Source organism: Thunnus albacares, chromosome 3, assembly GCF_914725855.1.
Source record: "Thunnus albacares chromosome 3, fThuAlb1.1, whole genome shotgun sequence".
NCBI classification, from domain to species: Eukaryota; Metazoa; Chordata; class Actinopteri; order Scombriformes; family Scombridae; genus Thunnus; species Thunnus albacares.
Genome location: NC_058108.1, coordinates 28,340,440 through 28,358,273, shown reverse-complemented (window position 1 = coordinate 28,358,273; position 17,834 = coordinate 28,340,440). Strand labels below are relative to the sequence as shown.

The following is a 17,834-nucleotide window of genomic DNA, read 5'->3' as shown; positions in this document are numbered from 1 at the left end:
TTACAGAGTTTCTGTGATGTAATTATTACTGATGTAGCTAGCAACTGGCAAACCAGTAAATTTAAAACTGTCATGGAGAACAAAGTTATTGTTTTCCAATTTATTATCTTATTGATGTAAGACTGAACAAAAAATGCTGTATGCAGTGGTGGCAGATGTGTTCAGATTCTTTGCATCAGTAAAAGTACTAATACACAATGTAAAAATACTGTTACAAGTAAGTCTTGCATTCAAATTTGCACTGAAGTAAAAATACAGAAACATTATCAGCATTAAATGTAATTAAGGAACAAAAGTAATAATACTTATTATGTAGAAAAATGGGCCCTGCGAGTGTTTTACTATCATATATTGCATTATTGGACAATTATTAATGATGCTGATAACTAATCTGAAATGTAGTGAAGTAGAAGTATAAAGTAGTATAAAGTGGAGATATTCAAGTAAAGTACAATACTCCAAAAGTAAATACTAGTATACATTCCACCACTGGTTTTATGCTGTTTGTTTACTTTGCAAGCTGGGTTTAGTTTGAACTTGAACCATCTGTAAAAAACTGAACAAGCAGGCTGAGCCCCATAGTTAGCTGGCTAACCCTCGATCTTCTCTTAAATGGTTTAAAATGAGCAAAGTCAAAGGAATCAAAGTAAATCTGATGCACTTTTATGTGATTGACAACTGAATTACACTTTCTGATATTCCAAACAGGATGAAATAATTCCAGTAAGCATTTGCAAACACAGACAGTGAAAGCGACACATACGTGTACGGTCGTAGGACTCTGAAGTAGTCTGGAGCTGCAGCGCTGCTCTTTACTGTCTTCAACAGCTTAATGCCGCTATGGGACACTGACAACACCTGCACACCTGTTCCTACACTACCCTGCAAACACACACACACACACACAGACCTTTACTAAACATAACAGTAGTAACACACTCAGTAATTATTGTCCTTTAAGGATTTACCACCCTCACCGATGCAGGGAACAGTCGGGAGAAGTATATTTCCCAGGTTTCCCTGGCCGCCGTGACGATGGTTTTCTTCACATGCTCCTCCACCGGATCCATATTCTGCTCAACCCCATGTTTGGCTGTCATTCACACAATCAGACACATGAACTCATGAATGTCAAAGAGATGTGTTTAGATTAGCCCAAACAGTCTAAAAAAACTGTCTCCAGGAAGAACAGACAGATTACCGAACAGAGCTTTCATTTTCTGCCTTTCATCTCGGGTGATGCGAACACAAGCTTCTGACAGAGTGTCGTTCACTATCTGGAGGAGAGGAGAGGAAGAGGAGATGAGAGGAAGAGGACAGGAGAGGAGAGGAGGAGGAAGAGGAAAGAAAAGAAGTGAGTGGTAATGTTAAAAATAATTTTCAGAAAAACATATGGAGCACAATTGGTGAGAGTTAAAAAAAAAAGGATCGATACCACTTGTGGTATCAATCTATTGATATCTACTCTCTATTCCTTGAAGTTAAAAAAGGCCACATGAGTATTATATAAAATATTTATCTGTTGGTGTTAAATCATTCAGTTTTCATTCATTCATCATCTCTTAAGTCACCTGTTTGAAAATGAGGTCTAGGACCAGCGGATTGTTGAAGCTGTCTTTGGGATAGAAAACCTGCAAAAGACGAAGCATTCACAATAGAATAAAAACATTTTGACAGTGGATCATAATACCTTTTTGTGTGTATACAGTGTGTGTGTGTGTGTGTGTGTGTGTGTGTGTGTGTGTGTGTGTGTGTACGCACCTCCTTCCTCAGGTACAGTCTCCAGGGAACATTGGTGTAGGTGTAGTGCTCCTCGTTGGCGCTCTGATGAAGCTGGGTCTGGATGGTCTCTGTCTCTACTGGGAGCTCTCGAGAAACTGTATAAGAAAGGTCATGTTTACCTTTTAGTGTCATCTTTATTTAGACAAAACTGTATTAAGTGAACATGAAAAGTGTTCAGTTGGTGTTTTGCTTTAGAACAGCTTCGACATTCTTGCACTTTGCTCCACTGCTCCAAATGCTTTTGGGTCAAGTGCCCCTAGATGACAGGACAGATGTGTTTTCAAAATCTGCATGTCAGCTGTTTGACTGCCAAGTTCTTGACTTTTTCTGGGACATGCCAATTCTTAGCAAACAGACTTCATATTTTCATTTATTACCAGTGGTCTTGAATTAAATTAGCTACATTATCACTTAATATCAAGGTGTAAATTAAGCCAGAAAATGTGAGATGGCACCAAATTAAATGATATCTAGGTGCTGGCACGTCCTAGATGGTCTCCAATAACACTAAACTGAAGTATACATGTTTGGTTTTCTGTTTTTATAGTGACCATTTAGTAAACTATTTGCCTTATAGAAAAGATAAACACATAAAATTAACATGTTTTGCTTAAAAGTGATGATTTCTCCCCACTTTTGGTGCTGTAGAGCAAAGAAAATAGGATAAAGCATCAATAAAAGTTTTTTTAAAAAGTACTTTGCAGGTTTTATGAATTGGGAAATGCATTCAACATATGTGTGTGTTAGACCATACAGATACAGACGATGTGTTTTTATGAGAAACAAAACCAGAAAGCAGCACACACATCACAGTGATGTAGCTGTGTCTGTATGTAACTGTGTGGGTACCTGGAGGAGGTACGGGAAGAGGCCGATCAGGTGCTCTTGTCTTTGTGCTCTTGGTGGGTTTAAATCCGGCCTCTTTCATTGCAGATGCAGAAGGTGAGGGAGCAACAGGACGTTTGGGCTGGACAGACATAAAAACATTTCTTTATATGACTGTGACTGCAGCAATCATCACGTTCAAAACTTGCATGCCCAACGTTCATGTTTGTCAGGGACGTGTGTGTGTGTGTGTACCTGTGAAGCTGGAGGGTTGTCCATCTGGGGTTTTAGGATCTGTAAAGCTTCATCACGAGCCGTTTGCTTCTTCTTAAACTTCCCCTCAGGTCTCCTAAATACATCCAAACAGTGTGAACATCGCACATTACAATTTAAAGAATGTTAAGCTACAAATGTTTACTGTGTAAATACAATCGTTCTGGTGCTGTGTGCTCACTACAAGCAGCAACATCACAGGCAGCATCTGTTGGTGGTTTGTGATACAAAAGGCTTTGCAAGTTTTGTTTAAACATACATACAGTTAATTCTGTGACAGAAGATAGCATCAACTGCTTTACAGTAGGGCGACAAGAGAAAACTATGATTGCTGTGCTAAGTAATCAACCCTGATCGGTCTGTCTGTGTGTGTGGATTTGTGTGTTTGTGAGATCTCACCTTTTGCCAGGAGGCAGCGGGTCTGGTGGTGGAGGTGGGGAGTTATACCTTTTGATAATTTCTTTAAAACAAACCATAAACCGTGACAAAATTGAGTATATCATATGTTAAATTTTCTTTGTATTAGAATGATATTTCAGCTTTTAAAGTCAGTTACCTTGGATATCTTGGCTGGGGACGATGTGCTCTGCAGTCCGAGCTGAGTACTTCACCACCTCTCCAGCAGGGGGCGGAGGAGTCGTAGCTACTGGGGCTAAAGCACACACACACACACACACACACACACACACACACACAGCGAATCAGGAGTTTGACTCTTTTATTTAAAGCTCTCTGAGCTAAAGAGACTCGAGTTAAAGGGACTGAAGGGACTTTCTCTCTGTTTCTCACTCGCTCATGTTTTCTCTCTCTCTCTCTTACCAAACTTCTTGGCGGGTTTGTCCTTGTTTATGGGGATGCCTGGAGCCTTCCTCCGAGGGATGCTGTCCTTACCTGACTGGGTCTGGGAAAGCCACAGAGAGGAGAGAGAAGACTAGAGTTTGCACTCAAGGCTTTGGTACACATCACATTAAATGTTAAATCTTTACAGACTAAATCAGTGGTTCTCAAACTTTTTCACATCAAGGACGCTTAAACTGACACAAATTAGACCACAGAACCCCATCTGATAAGACTTTTGATTTTAGATGTTTTATTACAGAAAGTGTATGAAACCCATGACCAAAATAGTCATGCACTCTGTCACTGTGTTACTTATGGATGGAATTGTAGTGAAAATAAATGATCCCCCTTTTTGCCCCAGACCCCACTTTGAGAACTACTGGACTAAATAGTCTGTGTAGATTTAATATCTAATAATTTTGGTGGAGCCAAGACAACATTAGAGTAAAGAAACAGGACAATATATTGCGTGAATAAAGCCATTTGCTTTTGTTACAAACAGCAGAAAAAAAACTCAGAGGAAATTATTATCTGCTTGATTGTTTGTATTATGTCAACATATTTGGTGCCGAATTCACAATGATGTGGTGTTTTGAATGTTTGCTGTAGAAAATTGTCCTTTAAATTGTCCTGAACTGCATTCAAATGTTCAGATTTATACAGATTGATTTGTTTAGAATAACGCTAAAAATATAACTGTTTCATTGCCTTAAAGATCAGGATTGTGTATCAAAATATCACAATATCCAAAAATAATAAATGCAATTGAATTTAAAGCAATGACTTTACAGATAATAGCTTTATTTGGACAGCACCTGCTTATAGTAATGCTAACACTAGACTTTTATTACTGCAGCTACAGTCCACATTGATAAAACTAAGCTACCAAACCAATAGAAAAGTTGGAACAGATTCTTTAAATCTCCTATCAGTTCCTTTATACTGCCTTGGAGATCCTCCCTGTGTACACACGCCTTCCTCTGAGCACTCAGGGACACAAACCAGTGTTTCTAATCTTGGATCTTCTGTTGACGCATTTTCTGTAGGTGTTGCTCTTTTTTTAGTTCAACCTTGGTGGCTATTGTCTCGTCTCCCGACTACACAGTTTGTCTTTTTCTTGCAAACAAACCTGTTATTCTTTCCAAAGAATGAAACAGTATTTTGTTCTGTGCACATAATTGGTTTGTGGTAAGTGATGCTTGTGGGTTGAGGTTTGCAGCAACAACTATGACAACTTTAATGAACTGAGCAGTCATAAATCATTATGTAATATGTCTAATATGTCTCACAGACCTGTGCAGACGGGTTCGCTTTAAGCTGTGGTGACTCAGTTTTGTTGGTTTTGTTGGAGCTTATCTGAGGTTTGGGGTTCGGACGGGAGGCCTGAGGCTGAGTCTGGGCTTCTGGCTGAGACTGTGGCTCAGCAGGAGGCTGAGCTGGAGGCTGCAATGGAGTTTGTTCCTGTCGAGTAGGGGGAGGATAGGGGCTGGGTGGGATGTTTGCTGCAGCGTAGGGAGTCGGAGTGAAGTTAGCATAGGGGCTGGGTGGGATGTTGGCATATGGGCTTGGAGGTATGACAGCATAGGAGCTGGCGGGGGCGTAGGGGCTGGGAGGGTGGTGGAGCAGAGGGCTCATGGGAGGGCTTGTGATAGGGGAGGTGGGGGGGCTTGTCACTGGGCTGCTGACTATGGCCATAGCCTGCATGGTCATCTGCTGCGCCTGAGAAAAAAAAGAAAGATGACACATTACATTGAAAGCAAGAGTTTTCCTTCAGCACTGAAACACATTAACAGTGGATCCAGACGGAGAGTTTACCATGATGATGGCCTGCTGGTTTACGATGGCCTGCTGCTGCTGAGCCAAAACAGCCTGCTGGGCATCTGGAGGAGAGAGGAGGAGAAAGACCGTTAACAAGACACAGGTATGAGAAATTATGTTTTACAAGTTTTTTTCTCATATTTCTCTTCACACCTGATGAACCAGGTGTCACAGGTGCCACCGCAGCAACAGGAGGCGACATTACGCCTCCCACAGGAAGGACTCTCACAGCTGTGGACACACACAAACACACACATACATCAATTTCCTGTCAGATTTTCACTGTGTTTCTTTTACTGCGCTTGCTGATGATCTACTGTACGAAGATGGTTACGTTTTTCCAATGTGAATACTTGCGGGTGTGTGTGTGACTGAGTGTCTTTGTTTGTGTCTGACCTCCAGCTGGAGGTGGGGGGCCGGTTGACTGTCCTTGCTGCCACCCGCCTCCAACTCCCCCGGCCCCTTTCATCCTGCTGGACAGTCCTGCAGCTGATTCTACTTCCTGTGAGGAAAAACTCAGACTAGATCATCAACACATAAATACAAGAGGCATCCAAAATCTATCATTTCATATCAAATAAACACATTGTGTAAGTTTGAAAAGTGGTTCTGAATATAGCTGGTATCAAACTGATGTATTGATATATTGGCTGATATATCAGTGATAGTGTTAATTTTTGCCAATAAGTAATTGTGATGCCATTACATAGTTTGTCCACCAGAGAGCACTAACAAGTTTGTTTTTTCTTCATAAAAAATATTTGTCTATGATATACGTTTATTGAAAAAAAGAAGCAAAAAACAAATATTGGTTGATATATTGTTATCAGAAAACGTAAACTTGTGAACAACAACAGTGACATATCATCACCTTTTAAACTGATATGTTGAACTTGTTAGCAAACAGTTGCTTATTTACACAACCACGAGTTACGGAGCAACTTCGTCGTGTTTTTGGCCGCTTGATGAATGTAAATATTCACTCTCTATTAGCTCTGTTTTTAGTCTCAACCAACTCCTGAGTGAAATATCTGCCTGTTTAGCTGCTAAATGCACCCATATGTTCACCAGCTAGTTGCTAACTGTGTATGTTTGCCTTTTGGTGCTGAACAGATCGTGCACAGTGGGTTTTTAGAGTTTTTTTCTCGGAAAACAGCTGCCTGCTGCGGCCAAAAACAACTCTGTCAGAGTGGTTGGAGTGAACCAAACAGTGAAGTTGTAGTAATTGCAGTAGTTGTAACCAAGGGGAGCTGCACAGTCGGGTGATGATGCTCTGTAGGTTCATCCCTATGAGTGACGCCTTCTAAGGCTTCAGATTGTCATTTGATAAAATCAAAATATTGATTATAGATGCTTTAAAGTAATGTATCAAAAAAAAGTCAATAGTTGTTTTGGTATAAGTACTGAAACTCAGGTATCAGCAGCATTATTGGAAAATTTCAAGTTTATCTCTGAAAGGTGTACAGCTAGCTTCTTCACAGGACACAGCAGCGGTATTCAGCCTGGATTTACAACAATACCAATAGATTCAAACAACTAACCAGAGTTATGACAGAAAAACTATCAAACGAACTTCTCAAACCACTCGACTGCAGCAGAATTTACTTCTCCACAGCAGATCTGTATACTCAGTATTTCCCAAACATATGTTCATATTATAAATTTAAAAAAAAAAAAAAGCATATACGCTACCTCAAGGGAAGCTTTGGTGATATGAGGAGGATAAAGAATGGAAGTGGATAAATTAGAAGTAGAGTATTGTGAAGCAGAAATATTGTGGAGAATCTACGAGTGTTTGGAACATACTTTACATAAAGATAAAAGGTGGATTATGCTACAGGAATGGTTTGAAAAGTTTCTATGGACATTTTGTTATGGCTTGTTTTTGCCATGCCTCTGAGTCACCATTGAAATCCATTGTAACTGTTGTGAATCTAAGCTGACTACAACTGCTGTCCTCTGCAAAGGAGCGAGCTACAAAGTTCAGAACAACCTTCAAGGCAGTATTTGATACTGAAAAGATTGATTTTTGGCACATTATCTTTAATCAGTGCATGTGTGCTCCATACTGTGTAAAAGGGAGATACACAGAGATAAAAATTATTATTTGTGTAATCAGTGCACTTTTTCAGATCCCCGTCTTAAATGTGCAGCCGTTCCATCAGAAATCAGCCTCTGACCAATAAATCCACAGGAGTGTGTGTGTTTGTAGGCCATGTCTCATTAAATAGTAAGCCCTTCATTTGCCAGAGTGTCAGTTCCTCGTAAGCAGATCCCCGCGTTGCCTGGGTGGGAAATCACCGTGGCGATCTAGTGGCTGTGACAGTTACGGTAACTGGGTAACGTAATAGGTTGCTGGGCGGGAGAGGTCTGTAGAACACATCTGATACATGCTAATTCCTGTCAGCCACATCCGATAGCACGGCTAACATTCACCACATCGCCGTCCCAGCTGAAGACTGATAGATCCAACATGGCCAGTGTTCACTGCCCCGTTGCCTCGACTAAATACGTGCGGATTTAACTCAACTGACAATCATCAGATTATCACCGTAACCAGAATTAGTTTCATTTCATTAGTATAATCTCCTTGTAGTGTTAATGCTGTCCAAAATGAACAGTGAAGTAAGTCATTCTGATCTCACAACAAACACTACAATTCAAACTATTCAAAGAGGATCCTTCTGTATTAAAGGGAAACTTTCATATAGTTTGTTCTGCTTGCGTTAACATGTGAAACTACTGTGACAACAGCAAATCTGATCTTAAAAATATGTTACGTTTAAACACAACCTACATTTAAATGAGTTCCCATTACAATATAAGTTCCTAGGGAGACACTTTTATCCAAAGCAACCTGCATTTTCCCCCCACATATGAAGTACATACACATGGGACAACATGAGATTCAGTGTCTTGCTCAAGGACAAACGTGAAGTGAACCACTCTACCTCACAAAAAGAAGAAAATCTCTAAAAATGCAGCTTTAATACAGAGTTTTACAGACAGGTTACACACAGTAATCTGCAGTAAAGGAAGAGGAGGAGGAATCCCCTTTCATGCGGTCAAGTGTTTGTCAGTGTGAGTGAATTATGTAACTTACCCCAATTCCGTCAGACAGAACAGGGTCAAATAGGCTGTCAAGATAACGATCCATCCCTCTCTGAGGCTCAAAGTCTGTGAGAGGAGAGGAGGATATTGTCTACTTCAGATGTTTTCAAACTGTGAGGCGAGGGAAGGGTGTGGAGGAAGAGACATGAGGCAAAGATACTGCCTGAGGTGAAAGACATAGGTGCATAAAAACGTATTCTAAAAACAACAGGAAGTTATTTATTGGAGTTTAGCCACTGATTTGGCTGCTCATCAACACGTTCAGCAGTTGTAGCTGCAGCTGCGGTTGTGACTCTCAGCTCATGGATGCAATTATGATACTTTAAAACCTGAAGTGCCTGATTGACGCAATTTGTGTCAAAAGTCATAACTCAGTCAAATGCTAATAGCTGCTAATAGCTAATTCAGCATACTTTTAATGGTGCCAGTCTGCCAAATATTCAAACAAATGTAAAAAAAAAATTGGCTCAAATTGTAGCCAACAGATAACTAACAGAGACAGATGGAGACAGGAGGGGGGTGCAGTTGTCTCAATTTTGAGGGGGGTCCTACACTGTCAGACTTTGAAAAGAGCTGGTCTACTTGGAAAACAATGTATGTGCATGTATGCATTTGTTTGCATGCCTACCTTGGCTAATGAGTCCATCTGAGCCAGTTATGGCTGAAGATAAGACATCATCATTCATATCAAACCCGCCACCCAACAGGCTTCTAGAAAACAGTGAGACAAAATAATTCAAACGACTGCAGCCACTGAATATGTACATAAGTTAAAACATTTTGTGTGTTTGTGTGTGTGTGTGTGTGTGTGTGTGTGTCTTACATGCTGGCGTTGGGCCGCACTCTGCTCGGTTCCTGTGCTGAGATGATGAAGTAGCTGCTGTGTTTGGGGAAGTCAGTAGGAAGCTCCAGGTCTGACATCAGATCCAGAACGTAGTCCGAGCCCTCCAGCTCCACCCACTGAGCCGGCTCCTTCAGCAGCACTGACCAGCCTCGACGGCCGTCCACCACACTCCTACACACACACACACACACACACACACACACACACACACACACACACACACACACGCACAAATACACTTACAGACACCTTCAAACCTGATCTCCTGATTGTTGTTTTTTTCCTTTAGTTCCCTTTGTTCAGTCTGTCTTTGTAGCACAAAATTGTACTTGTATGCGGGAAACATTTGACAGAATGGTAATACCTGTGTTGTAAGATGTCTTTGGCCATCTCTTCTCCTGTTGTCCAGGAGTGTAGAGGACACAGGAAGGACACACCTGAATGACAAATAGCTTAGTCTCAATATGAAAATAACAGAACATTCAGAAATCGAGTAGTTACTCAACAAGAAGTACAACTTTAAAATGATGTGTGGTGTTTTATTGGTATAAAGCATCAAAATCAATCTCACTCAAATGATGAAATAACACCAAAAAGTTAGTGGCAACGTCCCCCCCCCCATCTGTCTGTGAAGATTCACACAGACACCACCACCCACAAACAGACACAAACACATCCAGTGAACCGGAGCGAGTATCAGGTGTTGTTTAATCCTCAGTAGACTTGCCAAAAGGCCACAGGACAGATTAGCTGGATGAGAGGAGGAAATGAGAGAGGGACAGATAACTCTTACGTGCTGAATAGTGCACACATTGACTGGGCTCAGGTAAAAAAAAACAAAAAACAGAGAGGTAAGGTTGGGTCAGTGAGAAACTCAAAGAGAAGTTTACTTTGACATAGACACATAGTACCGGTCTGTGTTTATAATGCTTTCTGCATGTTTGAGAGTTGTGCAGTGTCGCAGCCTGTGATTTAAACTGTTAATAACACAAATCTATTCATGGAAAGATAGTAAATACTTTAAAGAAAATAAAGATAAATGCAATAAAAAGGCAGATACAAGTAAAAAATAATTTTCTCTAAGTTAAAGGGAGGCAGAAAGTTACACACAAGCATTCAGTTATATTTTCTCTATATTTACAGCCTTGCTTTATCTTATAAAAAGTTATTTCATTTAACTTTTTTTCAACCAGGAAGTCTCTTGAGATATAATATCTTATTTGACAAAAATGACCTGGCTAAAATGGCAGCATAAATTGCTAACACTGTTGAATCTGCATAGATGGTGTCGCTTTGCTAAAGGGCACCTGATCTGCAGATGTTGTGTAAAAAGATCACTTTGCTCTCTGATTTCTATCCATCCAAATCTTTCCAACTAGCCCAGGAACTGAAAATGAGATAAAATCACTCTCTTTGGCCACTGGGTCACATGTGTTTTGTGTGTTTTCTCACCATCGAAGCAGTGTATGTGCAGGACGGTGTGAGCTCTCTTGCGATTGGCGGTCCACTCCAGCAGACAGGGTGGGTAGGTCCGGGCGTACTCTGGCCCGACATTCAGCCGCTGCAGAGCCTGGAGCAGACGGTGCTGACACACACAGTCATAACCCTCCGGCCCATAGTCAGAAACAAACCTACAACAAGCACACACAGTAGGCGCGCAACAGATGAAAAAGCATATAAAGACACATAGGTATTTGCAGAAAAGTAGAGATTATATGACCAAACAAAGAAAGATTAATGTCATTATTTTCCATAAATTATAATGCCAACATATTTTACTGTCTGAGCGTGTGTCTTACTTCAGCAGGTACTTGGCCAGTCTTTGAGAAGGCAGGAAGGCAGAGAGACAGGAGGACAGGAGGAGCCAACCACGCTCTGAATTCAAAATGTTGGGATTCCTCCACACCTAACAGAGAAAAGAGAGAAAATAAGGAAAAGGAAAAAAAATGTCTGAGATAATGAGCAAAGTGTTCTAGTTTGTCATAATTGGGGTTTAATTGGCTAGAAAATTGAGCTGGCTCTCACCTGATTGGCTACTTGAACCAAGATCTCATCTCTGAGGCTGGGATTGGCAAGCCCTCTCTGGATGATGTAGTTCCCAAACAGATTCTCCTGAGCCCCATTCAGGTTTGGATCACCCATGAACCTGAGTATCTGTCAAAAACACAGGCACTGATTTACAGCACATTCTGAAACCTTTAAGGTCAAGTTACACCTACAGTATAAAGGTTGTAAAGCTCTCTGACGGTGCTTTGAAACAGCTAGATATATAGCTTGGACTTGATGTATTAATGTGTTAGCATTTTGCAAAAGGTACATGACAGAGAAAATTATTGTACCTGACTTTCAAAGAGGTTTTAACCCACTAACTCACAGAGGTAAAATCAAGTTTCAATGGTAAGCTGTTAGACTAACTAACATAGCTAGCTTTTTTCTTTTATTTATCAAACTTGCAGCTGCTGGACATGTGAATCTGTCTGGGTTTAATATCCTGACATAGTGCTATTTAGCTGCTGACTTGGAGGTCGTGGATGCTGATGTTTCCCAGCAGCATGTGAATGCAACATGTACCAGAATGAAAATGTTCAGGGATCCTTGTTTCAGCTCCTCATCCAGTCTGATCAGAGAACTCTCCAGCGGGGCTGTCAGCATCCCAAACAACGGCTCCTACAACACACACACACACACACACACACACACAAACACACACACATACACACACGCAGTGCTTACAGATAACCATACATAAACACATTTTAAAGTTTTGTTTTTCACAAACCTTCACATATAAATACTGTGTTTTCTGTGTGTGTGTGTGTGTGTGTGTGTGTGTGTGTGTGTGTGTGTGTGAATGTTTGTACCCGAAATATGGCCCTGATGTAATGTGTCATGAGGTAGATGTTGATATCCAGCGGCAGGGTAAGCTGGGGTTCAACCTGAACTTTTGGAGCCTGGACCACCGCCAAGCAATCAGAATGAAGCTCTTCACCACCTGTACACACACACACACACACACACACACACACACACACACACACACACACACACACACACACAGCAGGACATGTGTCATCACATAAATACAACAGTAAATACTGTCGAACCCACCTGCAAACATCGGTAATGGAAGTTTATTTATAGCACATATAACTGACTGGGTATCACTGAGTGTTATATATATATGTGCGTGTCTTTGTGTGTGCACACCTGAAGCTGCCTGCAGCAGGGCTGCCAGCTCAGCAGGGATAGGCAGTGTTGTCACATTCACCACTTCTCTATTGATGCGATCCTACACATTGCAAATACACACACACACACACACACACAAAAACATTTATATTACACTTATGCCACATCTTTTTCTCAAAATCTGACACTTTAACCTTTTTCTGTCCCTCACTCACCTCCTCCGCCTTCCTTGCAGGTTCCACCACTGTCTGACAGAAAGACAACAGTATCAATTTCACACATTTGTTCATTTTTTATTCATTTTCTTTCTAACAGTTATTGTAAACGTCATCAGAAACACTGCGCGCATACCCTCATGTAACGCTGCCGGTTGACGATAAGCAGAACGGCGGAGCGAAACCTCATGAGGTACTTCCTCCTCAGAGCAAACTTTTTTCTGTTCAGGTAAACAATATAAGATGAATTATTCATTAAGATAGAGAGCAGAGAAAAAGTAAAGGAAGGAGGAGTTGTTGCAAGCTCAAGTAAGAATTTGCTTGAACAAACATTTGATAACATGAAAACACAAACACCCCTGTGAAAAATGCAGGCGTTAGAAAACCTGATATTTTTTGTAGCATTAATATCTTTGGTTAGTATCGATTGTACAATAAGTGTAGCAAGATTTGAGTTGATCACACTTGTAGAGTTAGTTATAGTTTCAGTGCACGTTTTTAAAAATGCAATAATACCTGTCATTTCACCAAATTCATTATTGCGTAATCAGCAATCTCTGAAATATTATTACAGATTCAAAATGTTTGACCTTGAGTTTATTGCCATTTTAATGTCCTCATTAAGGCAGTAAGTGAATTTTTACACATTTGAATAAAATGGAAATTTGCGTAACGTCTCCTGGGTTTGTCAGACTGACAGTGAGAGAGAAATCCATCATGTTTGATGGATGAACACAGCCTGAATCCTCTGGCTCAGTCTCCTCATGTCAAGGACAAAAGAAGCGGGTTGTCTGTGATAAGCTTTGACCTATTTGGCTCTGTGAAACCAAACGCTTAAGCCTGATTTGCCGAGCTCAGGACTGAAACTCCAGACTCAAGCGGCGTGAAAGCTAAAACACTGATGTGTCAGTTTCAAAACTTCACTTTAGGCTGGCAGGAAAAAAGACTCCCCTGAGATAAACAGAATGCGTTTATGTTTTTAAGTAAAGAAAACTAGCTGATATTTACCTTATTTCACTTTTCTTTAAGGAGTCATTAGACATTAAATCTAAGAGTCACAAGCATTATATTAACTACTGATCTCAGGTAGACATTACCTGGCCAGGTAGCCTCTGCAGCGAGCTTCAAAGTTGGTCATATTGCATTTGAACTTGACAAAGTTCTTTCTGACAAAAAATGTGCGGGTGTATCTCTGCAGCGTTATGGCAGCGATGTTCAACACGCGGTCACGCTTCCCCTCCAACAGCTGGTACAGCTCCTCTTTCAGGAAAATCTAACACACACATGCAAACACAGTGAAAATACACACAAATCTAAATTCAACAGGTTTATTTTTTATGTGTGATTTATCAGACCTTGTGTTTTGTGTGTGTGTTTATGCTTACACGTGTGTGTAAGGGCATTTTGTTACTGAGTGAGCTCACCTTACTGACTCCCAGCTGATACGAGCCTCTCTTGACGGGGCCCAGTTTGTGAAGCATAATGACACAGTTTTCTCCGTCTGCTGGTGGAAGATCCCTCAAACAGAGCAGAGATTTATACCTGTGTGCACACACACGCCCACACACACATTTAATATGTCAATCCTGTTTGAATATAGTTGTAATTTTAGACATAAGAATCCATGACATCAAATGGAGGGATGTAGTATTTGTCTTCACTTGTCAGTGTGAATATGTCTCTTAGGTCACTTAGGTCATTACTGGTTTTGTTTTAGTGTTACTCTGACTGTGAATTGGGGACTGTTTGTATTTAGCTGTGCTAGTGTGAATCTAATTGACTGTTGGGATAAGTGTTGGGATCTGGGACTGTTTTTCAAATCAAGCACGACTACTTTGGCAGCCAGTGGTCAGAGGTGCTGAGAGATCAATTGATCCAGCTGGTTTCCCACTGTTAGAGCTGACAAGTGCCAGATGTCTGTTTCAGAGAGGAGCATAAACAACTGTTCAAAGGAAAGAAAACTTAATGGGACGTTGGGGTAATTTATATTATATTTCAGCTTCTGTATGAGCTGAATATTCTCCTCAAATATGTGTAATGTAAAATTTTGTACGTCTGGAAAAACTTGATCAGTTCAAAATGACCCACCTGGACAGGAAGCTGTGAAAGTGCAATCTGATTGGATAACCTTCCCTCCGTATATGGATGGTCTCCATGATACCAGAATAATGCAGCTGAGTGGTGACCAGCTCCATGTCAAACACTCCTGGTTCCTACACACACACACACACACACACACATACACAAATAACACACACACATGAGCCATATATTACATTTCCATTATGATACAAATTACCACCGCAAACCTGCACACATCAACCAACTTGTAAATTTATACCTTATGATGGTTTGGCTTGATGCATCGCACAAAATAAGGGTTACACCTGTCACAGATAGATGAGAACGAATAGATGATAAAAGCTTAGTACATTTGTCCTGTGCAAGGAAGACAACTTTCCAACTGGAATAAAAATGGTAGAACATGGCTGCATAATGTTTTATAGTTGTTTGAGCTATGTGTGAACTCTTTCAGACTGAAAGGTTTTTATTGATATGAGAAACTATTAAAGGGGATATATCACACACATTTCTAAGTCTATATTTATATTCTGGAGCTCTACTGGGATATCTTTGCATGGCTCACAGTTCAAACATCTTATCTTATGTTATAGTTGCCCGTTATGCAGCCGTTTCTTGTCTCTTTAAGACCCCCCTCCCAATGAGCCCACTCCGATTCCGATTGGTTAGTTTCTGGAAGCTACATCTCGGCAGACTTCCAGCAGCTCGAGAGGCTACGTAAACCAACAGTAGTAGTAGGATTCCACTTCTTTTTCTACATGTTCGAGCCGAAATCTGATCCAAAATATGCGAGCGGACAAAGTGAACAACCCAAAGCAGCAATTGTTGTGGGCACATGTGTAAAATCTGATGGGATCACGAGGAGGAAGTAGAGGTAACATTGCAAACAACATAGACATCCAACATAACAGAAAATCACATAAAGCATGATATATCCCCTTTAAGCAAATAAAATGTATCTTCCAAAATGACTCCATAAATGACTCCTGCAAACACTGACTAATTGTTCAAAACTCATTGTCTATTTAGACACAAGTCCATAATATATATTATACTGTAGATTTGGGCTGTAACTTTCGCTCATTCTCTATTCCCTAAATCATAAACACTCTTTATATCTCACAGCATCTCTCAGCCGTGTCAGACACTTACAGTCATCATTTTTGTGTCACCACTGATAGATGCACTATTATATACAGTAAGTATACTTGCCATGACTTTCATCTCATGAGCAAAGCATTGTGAGAATGTTTTAGGGCGCTACATTGTCATACATTGTGCACTCAAATAATTTGGAGGAAAATGAATATAATGGGTAGAACTCTGTAAGGAGCTGGTTTTGAACACAGTTTTGCCATTTTCCCATTGTGTGTTGTTTTACTAAAACCTTTCCATCTTCTCCAGCAACTCCTGCAGGCTGCTCTGGAACTTTGCGCTGACTGTGTTGGCCTGATAACGACGAGCTGTGCTACTGCGCCGCACGTTAGACCGCTGCTGGGACACAGACTCTGAGTGCTTCAGGAAGAGGCTGGATACCATCTGTGCACACACAAACACATGCAAAAATACAAATAGAGGACAAAACAAGGTTGAAGAGTGAAGAATCAACACCGAGTATCATCTAATAGGTGGATGATACTGTGTTTGTATATATTTGCATTCATTATTGATACTTAAAACACTAAATCAAGGACAAGTCAAAACACACAACTGTATTGTGAAAACCACAGATGACGAGTAACAATCATAACACATAAACGTAATTAAAAATGAGTGTGTACGCTTACTTTCACTAGTAAGGAATGAGGAATACATGTTTGAACAATAAAAGAGAGTAACTCATAAGATAAAAAGAAATATTTGCACATCTCACTCTGTTCTTGCTCTGCATGAAGAGGTCTAAGACATCCTGGCGGACCATGTCGAAGTTCTTATCCAAGAACTTGTGAACCTGCACCACAAAACATCAGGAAAGTTTTATGACAAAATCTCAACCAGGAACTTTTAATATCACATTTAAATGTTGGAGAGACAAAGATGCAGCAGCCCTGTGCACATTAATCTAAGCTACTGTAGAGAATTCATGAATTTTAATAAATTGATGAAGGCATTTTATTTATAACACGTACACGATGATAATCAATCATAACTGAATGTAGAGATATCAGAGATGGATTGGCTTTGGGGGATTCAAATCTATGTGTGTAACAAAACTGTCTATAAATTCAAGGAAATGTTGGGATTTTTGGCTGGAAGAATTTTATTCATTTTTTCATTCAACAACTTTATACTCAGCAGCAGTGTTGGGAGACTGTGTGGGCACATGAATACTAATAATTCCCACATCAAAAGATTTACATGTTTTGAGAGAATATATTTTTGACCTTAAGAGACATTGGAGGTTATAAGGTCCCTGAAGACAGCGAGATATTGCATCAAAGTTTGATAACCCATGAAGAAGTAACAAGAACGAATATCTGAATAAAATTTTACTGGTTGCCTTTAAAAGGGCAACAACTAAGAACTGGTGTGAAAAGGAAGATTCAAGATGGACATAGTGAGGGAAATATTTGTGAAGGAAAAACTGACATTTTCCATGACAAATAACAAAATGGGAGAAATGAATCAACTTTACTACAAACAACAATATCATTTCCTGACCTGGTTATAAGTAAGAAATGTACAATCCACTTGGTTTCTGTGATTTGTTGATGTTTGCTTCTCATTTTATTTTGTAAAATATCTTTAAATTGTTACAAATATAAAATAAAGGAAGGAAGGAAGGAAGACAAAGAAAGAAAGAAAGAAAGAAAGAAAGAAAGAAAGAAAGAAAGAAAGAAAGAAAGAAAGAAAGA

The 17,834-nt window shown here is 40.1% G+C and overlaps 1 protein-coding gene across 1 annotated transcript in view; it reads right to left on the bottom strand.

Annotated features, from left to right (window-relative positions):
• myo15ab (myosin XVAb) overlaps window positions 1-17,834 on the bottom strand; it is a 51,910-nt gene that overhangs the window by 12,996 nt on the left and 21,080 nt on the right. The window contains exons 27-58 of the mRNA XM_044347465.1: window positions 16,853-16,930; window positions 16,367-16,518; window positions 15,239-15,284; window positions 14,986-15,110; window positions 14,322-14,439; window positions 13,995-14,170; window positions 13,034-13,118; window positions 12,898-12,930; window positions 12,701-12,782; window positions 12,355-12,485; window positions 12,065-12,160; window positions 11,519-11,647; window positions 11,293-11,399; window positions 10,946-11,124; window positions 9,858-9,930; window positions 9,473-9,664; window positions 9,278-9,360; window positions 8,642-8,715; window positions 5,935-6,040; window positions 5,692-5,769; window positions 5,536-5,600; window positions 5,014-5,439; window positions 3,700-3,781; window positions 3,437-3,532; window positions 3,280-3,340; window positions 2,863-2,956; window positions 2,632-2,749; window positions 1,762-1,877; window positions 1,572-1,631; window positions 1,202-1,277; window positions 978-1,093; window positions 764-882 (exon numbers count right to left, since the gene is read on the bottom strand). Coding sequence (XP_044203400.1) covers window positions 764-882; window positions 978-1,093; window positions 1,202-1,277; window positions 1,572-1,631; window positions 1,762-1,877; window positions 2,632-2,749; window positions 2,863-2,956; window positions 3,280-3,340; window positions 3,437-3,532; window positions 3,700-3,781; window positions 5,014-5,439; window positions 5,536-5,600; window positions 5,692-5,769; window positions 5,935-6,040; window positions 8,642-8,715; window positions 9,278-9,360; window positions 9,473-9,664; window positions 9,858-9,930; window positions 10,946-11,124; window positions 11,293-11,399; window positions 11,519-11,647; window positions 12,065-12,160; window positions 12,355-12,485; window positions 12,701-12,782; window positions 12,898-12,930; window positions 13,034-13,118; window positions 13,995-14,170; window positions 14,322-14,439; window positions 14,986-15,110; window positions 15,239-15,284; window positions 16,367-16,518; window positions 16,853-16,930 — 3,572 coding nt within the window. The remainder of the gene's footprint in view (window positions 1-763; window positions 883-977; window positions 1,094-1,201; window positions 1,278-1,571; window positions 1,632-1,761; window positions 1,878-2,631; window positions 2,750-2,862; window positions 2,957-3,279; window positions 3,341-3,436; window positions 3,533-3,699; window positions 3,782-5,013; window positions 5,440-5,535; window positions 5,601-5,691; window positions 5,770-5,934; window positions 6,041-8,641; window positions 8,716-9,277; window positions 9,361-9,472; window positions 9,665-9,857; window positions 9,931-10,945; window positions 11,125-11,292; window positions 11,400-11,518; window positions 11,648-12,064; window positions 12,161-12,354; window positions 12,486-12,700; window positions 12,783-12,897; window positions 12,931-13,033; window positions 13,119-13,994; window positions 14,171-14,321; window positions 14,440-14,985; window positions 15,111-15,238; window positions 15,285-16,366; window positions 16,519-16,852; window positions 16,931-17,834) is intronic.